This window comes from Lethenteron reissneri, chromosome 50 (assembly GCF_015708825.2).
Source record: "Lethenteron reissneri isolate LAM-NWPU_2019-01 chromosome 50, ASM1570882v1, whole genome shotgun sequence".
Classification (NCBI taxonomy): domain Eukaryota; kingdom Metazoa; phylum Chordata; class Hyperoartia; order Petromyzontiformes; family Petromyzontidae; genus Lethenteron; species Lethenteron reissneri.
This window is the reverse complement of record NC_083828.1, coordinates 5,153,810-5,168,617: the sequence shown is the minus strand read 5'-3', so window position 1 is coordinate 5,168,617 and position 14,808 is coordinate 5,153,810. Positions and strand designations below refer to the sequence as shown.

At 50.6% G+C, this 14,808-nt stretch overlaps 1 protein-coding gene across 1 annotated transcript; it reads right to left on the bottom strand.

The window, feature by feature from the left end:
• Positions 1-2,564: 2,564 nt before the first annotated feature.
• On the bottom strand, positions 2,565-13,235 carry LOC133354975 (guanylate-binding protein 1-like). The gene is given in 11 exon segments (XM_061572206.1): positions 2,565-3,191; positions 4,451-4,554; positions 5,306-5,408; positions 5,784-5,801; positions 5,803-6,006; positions 6,519-6,811; positions 7,076-7,253; positions 7,855-8,110; positions 10,051-10,160; positions 10,850-10,977; positions 12,928-13,235. Coding segments are annotated over 11 exon segments (1,824 nt in total). The 5' UTR covers positions 13,184-13,235; the 3' UTR covers positions 2,565-3,017.
• Positions 13,236-14,808: the final 1,573 nt, after the last annotated feature.

Here is a 14,808-nt window from a genome sequence, read left to right as displayed (position 1 = left end):
GGAGGTGGGGCCCCTTGTTGTTGTTGATGTTGACACCTCTCGCGTGCTGCTGCTGCTGTTCCGCTCTCTTCCCGTCGTCAGGCGCGGTCAGCTCCGGCTGCAATCCGCTACAGACTTCGTCTTCGTCCCCCACGCGTTTGTCCCACTCGTGCGCAGACGTGATGATGATGATGCCGTGCAAAAGGTTTCTGTTTGGAGATTTAACATCTTAACGCCGCCTGCTGTATTGCCAATGTAAAGGAGAGCCGACACAAGGTTGCAGGGGGTTCGTCTTTTAATAATTTTCTCCCATCCACACCTGTCCCCAGCCGTCCCAATCTCGTTCCTTCTTCCCGCCCGTTCTCCCCTTGTATCTCCTCGATCACCCCTCCCACTAACCCTCCTATTGGTGGGAATCCTTCCCCTGACACCCCTACACCAAGAAGCAGGGTACGCAACCTCTTCTGATAGTCACAACGGGCACACGAGCAGACACCGACATCCCCCTACCCCTCATCGTGTGCCGTGCAGACCTACATCGGTGGTCACACCACCACCACCACACCACCATCATCACCACCACCACACAACCATCACTATCAACACCACCACACAACCATCACCACCACCATCAACACCATCGCCACCACCATCATCACCACCATCATCACACCATCACCACACCCGCACCACACCACCACCATCATCACCACCATCAGCACCACCACCACACCACCATCATCATCATCACCACCACCACACAACCATCACCACCACCATCAACACGATCACCTCACCACCATCACCATCAACACCACCACCATCATCACCACCATCACCATACCCGCACCACACCCGCACTACCATCATCACCACCATCAGAACCACCACCATCAGCACCACCACTATCAATCAGCACCATCACCACCACCATCACCACCATCAGCACCACCACCACCATCAGCACCACCATCAGCACCACCACCATCAACCACCACACCATCACCCACCACCACCATCAGTATACAGGTGTTGTGTGTATGAGTACCCACGTGTAGCGCGTACATGCGAGGTGGTGGGGTGGTCGAGTCTGTGACCCCATGTACACTACACTCTACACTACTATACACATGAACAAACGGATCAACGCCATCTTGCTGATTATTATGAATGGAACATTAAAGATGGACCATATAGTAAATCCAGAGACACACAGAGAGATATATATACTCATACACCTATAGATAATCGTATGTATGTATGTATGTTCAACTTCTTTTGCACCGTACATAGTTAACCATACTAATCAGAGGTGCGAGGTTAGGACAACAAACTAAACACAAAAAAGCAGTTTTAAAGAAATGAGTTTTCAAATTGAAAGTATATAAGCTGAAGCGGCTGCATAATATCAGAAGAGCGTTCCAGACGGCCGCAGAAGCGCGTCTGAAAGTGCGCGACGCGGTGACCGCCTTTTTGTTCGATGGTTCGCCAAAAGTCACCACTGCTGCGATGATGACCGAAGTAAACGTGATGGTTTATGCCCCTTGACGAGATCAGCGAGGTATCGTGGTAATGATAATTGGTTCTTTACCCTTCTATCTGGCAACAAAACTGACACCTTTTTGCAAGGAGTCATGTTTGCATAGACCGCAATACCTGCAGTCATAATACAAACAAAAGAACATAACTCTGATAATGTGCACTGTCCTTGAAGTTGATTGGTCCACACCCGAGACCAATCAACTTCAAGGACAGTGCACATTATCAGAGTTATGTTCTTTTGTTTGTATTATGACTGCAGGTATTGCGGTCTATGCAAACATGACTCCTTGCAAAAAGGTGTCAGTTTTGTTGCCAGATAGAAGGGTAAAGAACCAATTATCATATTTTTACTGGCAAATGAGGTCCCCATAGTATCGTGGTAATGTTACATATGTATACTCCCGAATACCGTACTATATTGTATACTATATTTACCCACGTGTTTTACAGCCCTTAAAATATCTAATAAGCATGTGCTCTATTTAAGACCGGAAGCAGGTGGATTGCTTCACTGTTCCGGCAAATTGCCCGATGATGCTGGTTGATATAATTACCTGCGAAACGTCGTACTACTCAAATTTAATTGTAAATGTCGTGGATTTACTCTCCAACACACCAGTGTGCTGAAGTAGTAACTAGTTGGCGTTTTGTTTACGTGAAAAATCCCTTACTGATTGGCTGTGTCGGGTGGTGGAGGGCTACGGCACATTTATACTTACAGCGATCTAACCCAAGAACCTTCATTATGAATCATAGTGGTCGCGAAAGCCTGCTACGTGTTAAACTGATATAAGATTGTATAGGCTTATTATATATCGCCAGGATAATAGACAAAGGTGCGTCACCACAATCCCCATCAAAACGCACGACGGGCGTTCAAGGCGTGCAGGCTGAATCCCTCGTTAAACGGCAATTCGATGCACGGAATTTCGCTGCAGCGTAACTTACACGCGAGGGTGCAGATTCGATATACGCGACGTTGCAATCGCATTGACAGAATTGTGAATCTCACTAAATCGTAATGTGTTTTTTTTTGGTGGGGAGGGAGGGGGGGAAATCCTCGCGTTTCATATCACCTACAGTTGTCCAGATGTATTGTGACCCACCAATTAATTCAACCGTAAAATGCTATTTCCTTTGCATATAATTTTTTGTTTTAGAGAATTAATGTGCGTCACAAGACATCTGGACCACCAGTACATTCTTTTTTATTTCGCGACTTATTTTGAGTATCATTTCCTCATAAATTGATCGACGTTCTATTATATTTGCTTTACAAAAAAAACGCCGCACTCTAAAGTGTGGCTTTACTGGTACTTGGTAGGCCTTGGGGTCGGAATGCTTTCCCAAAGGAACGCACCTCCAATTATACGACGACGAGAGTCGACGGGGAAAATCGGAGTTGGAATTTGCTGACTTTCTCTCTTTTTTTTAAACGGGCAACGTCGCTGGAACCTTTCTGCTCCGTGTATCGAGGGGACGCCCTTGCGCTCCTATTACTTCGAAACACTGCGCAATTGCAAAAGGTGGAAGAGATCCGTCAGCATGGGCTGCACAGCTTTGGCGAATTGCTTGAACGGATTGTCGGGTTTGCTCGTGGAAGCGTTCGCCTTCATCGCTGTCATCAGCTCGATGTGTCTCCACTTCTCTTCGCGAGCCCTTTCATTGGCCTGCAGAAGGACAACAACAACAACAAAGGGTTCTAGATTTGAAGCTTTCGTGACTGCAAGGATTTATACTCTTAGGTTTTTTCCAGTAAAGTCACGTAGGTAAAAAATGTAATTAAAATTAGCTCTTTACTTGATACAGCAATCGTGCTGTGACAGTTCCGCCTGAAGACGGAAGCTTGTGTTGCCTCCGAAACGTCGTGATTTTTATTTTACTTTTATAAATTTGAATTTTATTTTTTACCTACGTGACTTTAACGAAAAAACCTAAGAGTATAGAGTAACAAAGGGTTCGGCTTTTGTGACATGCGTGCGCACGCGTGGGAAATAAAAACCATTTGATTTAAATTAAACTTACTTTTTTTATTTACCAGGTAAGGCCCACTAAATTATTTAGCTTCTTTTTGCAGAAGCAACCTGGCCACAAACGATAGTTCAACGAAGTGGCTTATCATTTATAGCATCGAAATACTCCAGACGCGTGATGTTGACTTCCAAATGTGGAGGGAAAACCCAGACGACCTGGAAGAAACCCATGTAGAACAAGGGGGGAGCGTACAAACAGAGAGAAATGCGCCCAAGTTGAAACTCAGGGCGTTCTTGCAGTGAGGCACGAGTGAGACCACCGAGTCATCTACAGTGGTGAATTTAATGGTGAAGATGATTTGTTTGCATTCCGACTGCAGGCATTGTGGTCAATGCAAACATGACTCCTTGTAAAAAAGGTGTCAGTTTTGTTGCCAGATAAAGGGTAAAAAACCAATTATCATATTTTGCTACTGGCAAAGGAGGTTCCAATGGTGTAAATGCTTACCCCGAGCTCCCATACTCTGATGGTGCATTGTCTTTGAGTTGTGCGCCTTTTGGCGTCATCTGTTCTAACACCATGTGAGACTAGGCTCTAAGGAAAGCTGTCTCGGGTGTGGACCAATCAATTTCAAGGACAGTGCATACATTATCAGAGTTGTGTTTTGTGTTTGCATTATGACTGCAGGTATTGTGGTCTATGCAAACTTGACTCCTTGTAAAAAAGGTGTCAGTTTTGTTTGCCAGATAAAAGGGTAAAAAACCAATTATCATATTTTGCTACTGGCAAAGGAGGTTCCAATGATGATAACGACGATGGCGGTGATGATGATTATGATGATGATGGTGGTGAAGACCGTTTCAGCCAGTCTTGCCAGCCACATTGCAGGCGACGCGTCAGCGCAAGAATAAGAGCCGCTCCGCTACGTGGTACACGCGGGTCGTGAATCTGGCACCTTCATCTGCTCCTCGAAGGCTTGCATGTGCGCTCGCTGCTGATCATTTTCCGCCTCACGTGCTTTCTTCTCGAGCTCCATCTTCAGCTCCATGGCTTCCTTTTCTGTCGAAAAAAGAAACACATTTCACGCGCGCGTTCCAACCGTGAATCGGCTGATGGCGATCCACTTTAGCGTCTCACTTTAGTGGCTGTAGTGAGACAGTGTAGGGGCTCACGATAGTGGCTAGAGCAGAGGTCGGGAACCTGTGGCTCGCGAGCCATATATGGCTCTTCTGTTGACGGCATATGGCTCCCAGACAATTTTGAGTTGAAAAAAAAATACAAAAATCAGTTTGGAACTGATTTTAAAATACTTGTGATATTGCTTAATAATACTGTGTCATTTTAAAGTAAACAGAAATTAGTTTTGAAGATAAATTTCACGGGTCACGGGGCCTCAACGCCTGCATGAAGCTCAACCTCACCACGTACGAACCAGACTACAAGGCCATCAGCAAAACCATGCAGCACCAGAAGTCGCATTAAAAGTAATACATATTTAATTTATTATACGTTAAAAATACTATATGGCTCTCAATGTAATATATTTAGAAATATTTGGCTTGTATGGCTCTCCCAGTCAAAAAGGTTCCCGACCCCTGGGCTAGAGTGAGAAAATGCAGTAGCTCACTACCGCGGCGGCTCAGCCACGGCACGGGGGCTCAGGCTCAGCTCGTGGGGAAATCCCGAGCGTGGCTACTGGGGACCATGGCTCCAAGCCGGCGCAGGGATTAAGCACGTGGCGCAGAGCCGGCTTCGCGCGAGCCGGAAGCCGTGACTACGAATGTGCTAAGGAACGAGTGCAAAGGCTCACCGAAGCGCTCCCTCTCCCTCAGTGTGACGGTCTTGTCCAGCAGCAGCAGGTTATGCCTCCCTTCCTCCTTGCTCTTCATGAAGACCGCGAGCTGGTTTTCCTTCTGCGGATCCACGAAGGCGTCGGGCAAGGGTGAAAAATCGAAAGTGGGTCACGGAACCCGCCTTGGCGGAGGTGCACAGTAGAAAGTTGAACAACAACAACAGCAGCAGCAGCGGCGACAACGATTTTACGGTCACCGCATCGCGGCGCTTTCAGGTGCGCTTCCTCAGGCCGTCTGGAATTCTCCTGTGTCCGATATTAGGAAGCAACTGGAGCTATGCACTTTCAAATCATCTAGATTGTAAACTAATTTCGTTAGAACTGCGTTTTCGTGTTTAATCTGTTGTCCTTCCCCCGCACCTCCGATTGGCACGGTTGGCTCCGTACGGTGCCGAAAGAAGTTCAACACCAGCACATACGCAACAAACACGAGTACCTCGTCTCCCAGGCCTTGCTGTGGCGCGGTAGGCATCCCTCAGCTTCTCCATGAGGCCCTCATACTCCAGGAAAACCCCTGGCTTTACAGAGGCCTCGTCCTCCCCCTGCTGCACCTTCACTCGGATCGGCTCGAACAGCTCCTGCAGGCGCCGCTCGCACCGCAGCGCCGAGGCCTCCTTGTTCTCTTTGACCAACTTCAGGTACTCTTTGGCCAGGGTGTCCTGCGACGACAAAAACGTGACAGCTCGCGAAACGTCACACTGCGGCGGCCATGTCGAATCGGGCAAAGGAATCTCACGTAGTCAGTTTAACGTGTAGTAGTAGTGGTAGCCTTTCGCGACCAATGTTATCCGTAAAAAAGTTTTTCTTTTGTAGGGGTCACATCGCGTCGATATAAATTAGTCGGTAAACCCACTACCACCAACACAGCCAATTGGTAAGCTTTGTCACGTGAACAAAACGTGTCGATAAGTTACTGCTCCAGCACACTGGTGTGTCGGAGAGTAATCCCACAACATTTACAATTCGAGGAGGACGTTTCACTGGCGATTACAATCAGCCTCATCAGGCGATAGCCAGAATTATGTTAGCATAGTTACGACACAGGGGCAGTGCAATTGGAAAATGCACCTCTGGTGAGCACCTCCGATTAGCACGGTTGGCTACGAACGGTGCGAAAGAGGTTCAGCTTGCATACGTGCATACACACACTTTGTCTGAAGGCTCCACTCACCATGAGCTCCTCCTCGTGCTTGAGCTCCCTGTCGAGCAGCGAGCGCTCGTGGAACAAATCCACGGCGTCCTGTGCTCCACGCTGGTGCAGGCTGACGAGCTCCTCCGCTGTGGGGAGTGGCGTCAGCTCGTCCACCGTCACGGCGACGGCCGTCCTCTCGCGGTAGAGGGCCAGCGCCTCCTTCTTAGCCTGCAGGTTGGTGAGCGTGATCACCTGCTCCAGGGCGCTCTCGATGCAGGGCACGGCGCCGTTGCGCTGCGCCGTCACGTACTGCTCCGCCAGCTGCACGAAGGCTGCGCACGCGCGGAGAGACGCGGAGAGAGACGCGGAGAGAGATGCAGACGGTCCCGGGGAGATGCGGAGAGAGACACGGAGAGACGTGGACAGAGACGTGGAGAGACACGAAGAGAGACGCGGTAGCACGCGCGGTGCGAGCACGGCGAGCTACGACTACGTCAACTCATCTCAAAACTTTACACGCCGCGCACTCTACTCAATAATCTCCAGTTGATGGTGGTACGATCGACTTAAGAAGAGCGCTCCTCGCGACGGCTCACATTGGCCGGTGAGGATGGCGCCGTCGATGTGCTTGCTGGTGGCTCGTCCCAGCACGTGGTCCGCGAACTCCTCAGCCGTCGTCAGGAACTCCGGGTCGAGGCTCTCGTCCAGGAGTTTCTCGATGAACTCCAAGTTCTCCCGGCGCGTCGGCGTTGGAAACATGAAGCACTTCCGATCCTTCGGGAACAGAAGCGCGCCCCGATTACCACGTGGTGGTGGGGGGGGGTTCCCTCTGATATATAATTATTTGGCTGCCGCTATAAATGTTACGCACGATGATGAGCCACTTCGTTGAGCTATCATATGTGGCCAGGCCGCTTCTGAAAAAGAAGCTACCAGCTCAGTGGGCTTTCGCTGGTAAAATAAACAAAATCAATTTACCTTATATATTTAAAAGAACCTCTTTAAACATACGAGTAGCGCACGGAAGTTAAGAACACACTTGGAACGACCTGGCAGTAATAATCGCACGCTCAGCGGCATAGTCACGACATTATCAGCTCAGAGGGTGCAGCAATCGGTCAGGTTGGGGACCCCAGCATGTGATTTGTCCCGCACGGTCGCACCCGGACTATTGCCTATCGCGGCGACTCCTCTTGCCTCATCGCATCACCGCTCACGGTCTCCAACACTTAACGCTGTTAGGGGCGCTCCATCTCGTGGTGGTTTTCAAGGGAGGCCCAACTCGGAGCTTTGGCGACCAGGGAGCAGGTGGGGGGGTGGCGGGGGGGGGCAAGGCACCCGCCTGCTCCCTACGCTAGTCACGCTACCGTCCTACCTTGAAATAATCGCAGATGAGCTGCCTCTGGTCGTTGAACTGTCGGCAGACCGGCGTCTTGCCCTTCTTGCGCATCTGCAGGCAGTGCTCCATGTACTCGTCGGCCGAGCACGGCTTTCCGTCGATGAGCAGCTTCAGCGTGAAGTCGCGCACGCAGATCACCAACGGGGGGAAGTAGTGCTCGAAGTCCAATCCGCGCTCGTCCTCGTCCTGGTTCACCCGCGTCCTCACGTGGTCCGTCATGTTCACCACGAAGCTGTGGCGCGAGCGGAGTGGGTGGAGCGGAGTTGGAGCGGAGTGGGGAGGAGTGCGTTAAGGGAACCGGGCAGTGCGGATGCCGCGTGGGATCGTGTCCGGAGACTCTCGCGTCTCTCTCTCGTCTACATCTCATCTCATATCGCTGTTGTTGCTGCTGCTGCTGATACCACGGTTACCGTGGTTACCGTGAACTGCACCCGTTAATTCCTCCACCCGTATTGGTTGGGGACTTGGATCTAAACAGACGCGCTGCTTTGTCTTGTCCACACTGTGTTCAGCTGACACCACAACCATCACGACACCGCAGGTCCCAACAACACACTCACTCACCCAATCAACTACTCACTCACTCAATCAACTACTCACTCACCCAATAAACTACTCACTCACTCACCCACCCAATAAACTACTCACTCACCCAATAAACTACTCACTCACCCACCACACTGCAGGTCACAAAACTTCTCTTTCTGCTTCTTTCCTCGCACTGCTCCCCTTTGGAATTCCATCCATCCTCCCCATCCATCCTCTCTTTTTCCTACTCTCTTACTATTACCTTGCTCAATAAGGGCTATTGCCTGAAACGCCACGGGCTATATATTGCCGAATGTGTTGAATGAGGTTTTGTTGTTGTTTATCTAACCTATATAATTCATTTTTTGCCTGTCTGTCTGTCTGTCCAGTCTGCGTATGCTCGCTTGCGGGGGATTTGGCTCTCGGACCGTGGGGTTCGCCAAGATTAAATTTTGCCGTTGGGCATGCCCCCGGCCCCGTGGTGAACATAGGCATTTCCGATTTTTCGTCTCTAAACTTTAAATCGGACCGATTATCGATTTAGTGAGATTTCTCTTTATTTATTTATTTACGTTTGCCGACCGGCACGTGACGAAGCACGCCGTTGCTCATGCGTGAAGGCGGTTGCCCCTGGCAATGGGCGGTTGCCCCTGACAACGGGCGGTTGCCCCTGGCAACGGGCAGCAACACCATCGCTGCGGGGTGGACGCCATTTTTAATTCCCGTTAAAAATATGCACACGCATCAACACGCGACGCTGAGGTAAATTCATCAAAGTTTCACGTCCTCTTCACTCCCCCCCCCACCCAATGTGTGCAATTACTATTATTCTAGTGCGGGGGGGGGGGGGGTAGCGGCCCCAGCACCCAGCCTCAGCTGGGTGGGCAATCTAGGCGAGGCCGGAGGCTCTGCACGGTACTAGGCCTCGACACCCCACACTTGTACATATATATATATCACCGACTCAGCTGGCAGCAGGCTATGAAAACAAGCCTCAGGAGAGGCGAGGAGAAAAGACACACTGCTTGGCAGACCAAGAGGGAGCGACGTAAAGAACAAGCAACAAACACCTCTGGAGCTGCCATCACATTCACTTGCCTCTGGAGCTGCCACCACATTCACTTTCCTCTGGAGCTGCCACTGCATTCACTTGCAATTGCTGTGGCAAGGATTGCCACTCAAGGATTGGCCTACTAAGTCATTCTAGGCGCTACAAAACCTACAGCTGACCTCGTAAGGCGCAAAAGAATTGTCTCTCGAGACACAAAGGCCTATGTGTGATGATATATATCACGTGGTATCCAATGTTGAGGATGCAAGAAATATAATTTGTATCATCATCTGTCTATTGCCATAGCATGCCTCTGCAGTGGAGTTCAACGTCCATGTTGCTTTAACTCACGCGAGGATTCAATGCACTGGGAGGATCACAGTCTCGTTTGCAACGAGTGCCTTGCGCCAACGAAATTACGCGAAAGCAAAGCGAACAAAGTCGTGCACGGGGCAGTCCTCCAACTTATGAACGCAACTCAGACACGTCCGTAAGTCGGAAGCGTTCGTTAAGTCGAGCACTGCCCGGCACAGCAACAAAGCAAATGGACATTGTCTGCGTCAGCGGCGGCGATCGGCGCATTGGGAGGATACTGCAGCTGCTCGAGGCCTTCCTTGTCGAGCGTGCCCACGACGTTGTAGACCAGCGTGGTGCTCAGCAGCACGGCCATCACGAAGAGCCACGTGTCGTGTGTCTTTCCGTCCTGGGGGGGGGGGGGGTGCAAAGAGAGGAGGGTTCAAACAAATCACCGTGAAACGGCCCCTAGCGTGCTGATGGCGTGCAATAACTGGTATACAGCCCCTTGGGTACAAAGCGAACCGCTAGGGATACGTTTTTTTTTATTTTGAAGGTATCCAAACACGATGGCCACATGATAATTGGTTTTTTACCCTTTTATCTGGCAACAAAACTGACATCTTTTTTTACAAGGAGTCATGTTTGCATAGACCACAATACCTGCAGTCATGCAAAAAAAAAAATGCTTACCCCGAGCTGTCATACTCTGATGGTGCATTGTCTTTGAGTTGTGCGCCTTTTGGCGTCATCTGGTCCAACACCATGTGAGACTAAGCTCTAAGGAAAGCTGTCTCGGGTGTGGACCAATCAACTTCAAGGACAGTGCATACATCATCAGAGTTGTGTGGTTTTTTTTGCATTATGACTGCAGGTATTGTGGTCTATGCAAACATGACTCCTTGTAAAAAAAGGTGTCAGTTTTGTTGCCAGATAAAAGGGTAAAAAACCAATTATCATATTTTTTACTGGCAAATGAGGTTCCATTGACGACGGCCACATCTCTTAGTTTGGCATACGATGATAATTTCCAAAATACATTGCCAAACTCTTTCCTCCCCCCCCCCACCAGAACGGACGAGGAGATCGGCCACTCACCGCCGCCACGTCTCCCAGGCCCTCGGTGTCGAGCAGCAGCAGCCACTTGTCCTGGTGCAGTGGATGTGGTCTGGGCCAGACCCAGATGCCCTTGGTGTGAGACTGCACCGTGCAGCCCAGGGAGAAGCCTGCGACGGGGTGACAACCCAGAGAAGCGCGTGAGTGGTCAAGGCCATGGAAATAAGACGCGCTCGTTGCACACATAAGGGGCCGTCCATAAATGACGTCACGCACCTAGGGGAAGGCGTGGTCAGACATTTGTGACGATGTGTGACGAGGGGGGGGGGTGTTTGAGAAATGTGACGTTACATCAAAATGTGCAACTTTAAAGAAATTTAGAATTGTTGCACAGCGAGAGCTGTGCACGTTTAAGTCATCTAGATTGAAAAACTAATTTCTTTATGAACTGCTTTTTGTGTTTAGTTTAGTGTCGTTCCCCCCTCCCCGCACATCCGATTAGCGCAGTTGGCTACAACGCAAAGACAAATATCCCCCGTATAGCCTGCAACAGGTGTTGCCTTCATATCCGCATCTCCAGTTTCTCTTCAACCTCCCACTCCCAGCCCTGCCCACTCCCCCCCCGACATGTTGTCGTTGCTCGCCCTTTAATCCCTTCGAGCTGATCTTCACTGGGCAGCGCTCCACTCCCCTTACCCCCCCTCTCTGTCTCTCCTACCTGCCCCCCCCTCTCTTACCTATATGGCCTCTTGTTACAGCAGCCCTCTCGCCCACTTCAGCAATTGTTTCTTGCTGTGGTTGTCCCACCTGATGACGGACGCTTGTGTTGCGCCCGAAACGTCGTGATGTGATATAATTTATTTTGTTTTATTTTATACCTACGTGACTTTACCGAAAGAACACGTACGGCCACCCGACACAAATACGCGAAGGGTAAAAACACACCCAGCACCACCACCACCACCATCATCATTGTCATCGTGCTGCTGTCAATCAAACCCGCGATGGTTTCAAGTGGTGTCGCACTGATGATGTCGCATCGGCCAAAGTGGCCCCTCTGAGAATCAGTGGACTACAACAACGGCACACACACGACACGAACACATATAACACACAAACTCAACACGCAAGACACACACCACACAACATCAGACACACACACAACGCATTAAACAGCGGCGGCGGCTGTTAGGGGAAGTGAACGACTCCGCGGTTTCAGTTTGGGACGCTCGCCCCGACGTGCACGCAATCACACAAAGACAAAGATCCCCCACCCCCCGTGTAGCCTGTAACAGACTGTTGGGGCAAGTGCTGTTAGCGAGCACCTATGAAGGCCGGCACGGCACACGAGGGCGTGGGCCAACACCACGACCGGCACTCAGTGGCGATGTTTACACACCGCACCCGGGTACTCATTTGTGGCCGAGTGGACCTAGGGGAGGTCCCGGGACCGGTTCAGACAATCGTCACCGGGTTGTTGGTGGCCTGCGAGCGGGAATGGAACTCGGGTCGCCCGATGTTCGTAGCGGTCAGCACAGCACAGCTGACCGCTACGAACCGCTACACAACGCACACAACAACGACAACACCACCACCACCCGCGTTCGTGTCTCGGTCTTGCTGCTGCTGTGCACGACGATAGGGCTTCAGCAGAGAGAGGGAGGGAGATTTCGTGGAGTGTTTGCCGTTCCTCCGTTGAAAGGAGCGCAGACTGCTCGCACAGTGTTATTTACGACGATACTATACGGTCCGTAGTGTTGGCTAATGTGTTGTAAACCACCGTAGCGATTTTGCTCATTCGACGCTGCGAGTTCATAACGCGAGGCAGGCAGCTGTCAACATTACGGTTCAGGGTCATGTCGCTCATTACACAGTCCCTACTGACACGCGGGCTCCCACGGAATCAGGATATGGGCGTATACCGGCGGAATCCGATGAGCTGTGAAGCTCTTGTTCACCGATGTACCGATAGTTTCACACGCGCGTCCACGGGCCGAAGAGGGTCACGTCGTTAAAGCGCAATCACGCAGCGTTATCGGCAGCAGATAAGAGGAGAAGGTGGAGAGGGGGGGGGGAAGAGATAGAGGGGAGATCCGCGAATACTCGAGTACGTCTCGTACCGGAGTTGGTCCCCGCGAGGCGGTTCATGAGGAACGACTTCCCCGTGCGGTACCTCCCGACCACGGCCACCACCACCACGGGCCCCGTGACGAGGCGCGACACCGCCGCTGCCGTCTCGGGCACCAGCACGAATTTGCCATCTCTGTCCGTCACGATCAGAGGCAGCGGCGCCTCGAAGGCTGCGGTGGAGGAGGTGGAGGATGAGGAGGTGGAGGAGGAGGAGGGGGTGGAGAAGAAGGATGAGGAGGTCGCCATGAGGTCGGCAGCTTGAGACGCGAGGCTTCTTCGCGCGAGTGAGAAGAGAAGTGGGGACTTTGCGTAAAATACTGCGGGTGCCGCCTACCTGCACGAAACCGCGCCCCCCCCCGCACCTCCCCCGGCTACAGCACAAGCGATGAGCACGGCTGGCTGCTAGGTCCGGTGCCGATAGAAGTTGAACACACTCTGGATACCAAGCCACGCGCACGCACGCCGAAGCATTTCAACCATCGGAATGGAGCTGGAGCCCTTTTTGTTTACACGCAAACACGCGCGCGCGTGTTATGGAGAGCCGGTGGCGCAGTGGTTAGGGCTGCATTTATAAATCACAATGGTAGCGGCCGAAACACACTGAGATCAGAGACTTGGGTTTTTAGAATTTGAATCTCAGAAAATCTGGAAATCTTGAGATGCGAGGTCTGATTCATTTGGGGTCTATATTTACCGTCGTTCCAAGATTGTTTTTGGCGGAATGACGGACATTGTTGCAGCCTCTCGCCTGCGTTGCACACGTGGCCACATACCCATAACAAACGTTCAGTATTTGTTAAACATTTCAGGTGACCGAACACAAACAAAAGACCGCAAAGCGTTCGTCAAAATCACTCCTTCGTGTGGCTGGCTGATGTTGATGTCGAGCAAAAGCTATGATGTTACATTGACCGTGGAAATAAACTTCTGATTCTCGTGTCTCGTTTCACCGTCTCGTTAATGCTTCTGCAGTTTCTAAAACTAAACTTAAAACTATTTTTGTATTTTACCAGTAAGGCGCAACTGAGCTGTGTAGCTCTTTTCAGAAGCGAACTGGATACTAAAGATAGCTCAACGAAGTGGTTTATCGTCGCGTGGAAACTTATAGCAGCCAAATACTCAAAACGAATGTTTCCGCAGACTCATAAAGACCTACGGAGACACATAGAGACCCAAACTCAGAGCCCCACAGAGACCCATGCACATGGAGACCCCTGCAGACCCATACTCATCGAGACCCACACGGAAACTAAACTTTGTATTTGACCGGGTATAAGCTGCGCTGAGCTGTGTAGCTTTTTTTTCAGAAGCGACCTGGCCACAAATGATAGCTCAACGAAGTGGCTTATCATCGTCACGTGGAAATGTATAGCAGAAGACAAACATTCTTGTGTGTAAACTCTCTACGACGTGGACTCTTCGTGATCAAGTTCGGCAGTTGTGGAGAGAATGCAAAGAGTTCCCAGTTGTGTTCGAGCCAGCTTCAGATCATGTGTCTTGTGAGGCACGCGTTTAGCACGGCTCGGTAAATATCCAATGGAAAAGCACTTGTACCACGGCACGGTTTAGGTGCGCCAATGTAAAAGGGGTATTTGTTGCAAATGGTGATTGTTATGTGTGTTTTTACACGTAGGCTGTCGCAACCAATATTATCCATGAGGTTTCTTTTGGGATAAATCGCGTAAATATATAAATGTGTCGTTAAACCCGCCACCACCCGACACAGCCAATTAGTAAGGTTTGTCACGTAAACAGAACATGCCAACATCTCACCGGTGTGTGTTGGAGATTAAATCCACAACATTTACAATCTGAGCACGACGTTTCGCCAGTAACTACAACTAGCATCATCAGGCGACAGCCAGATTCGT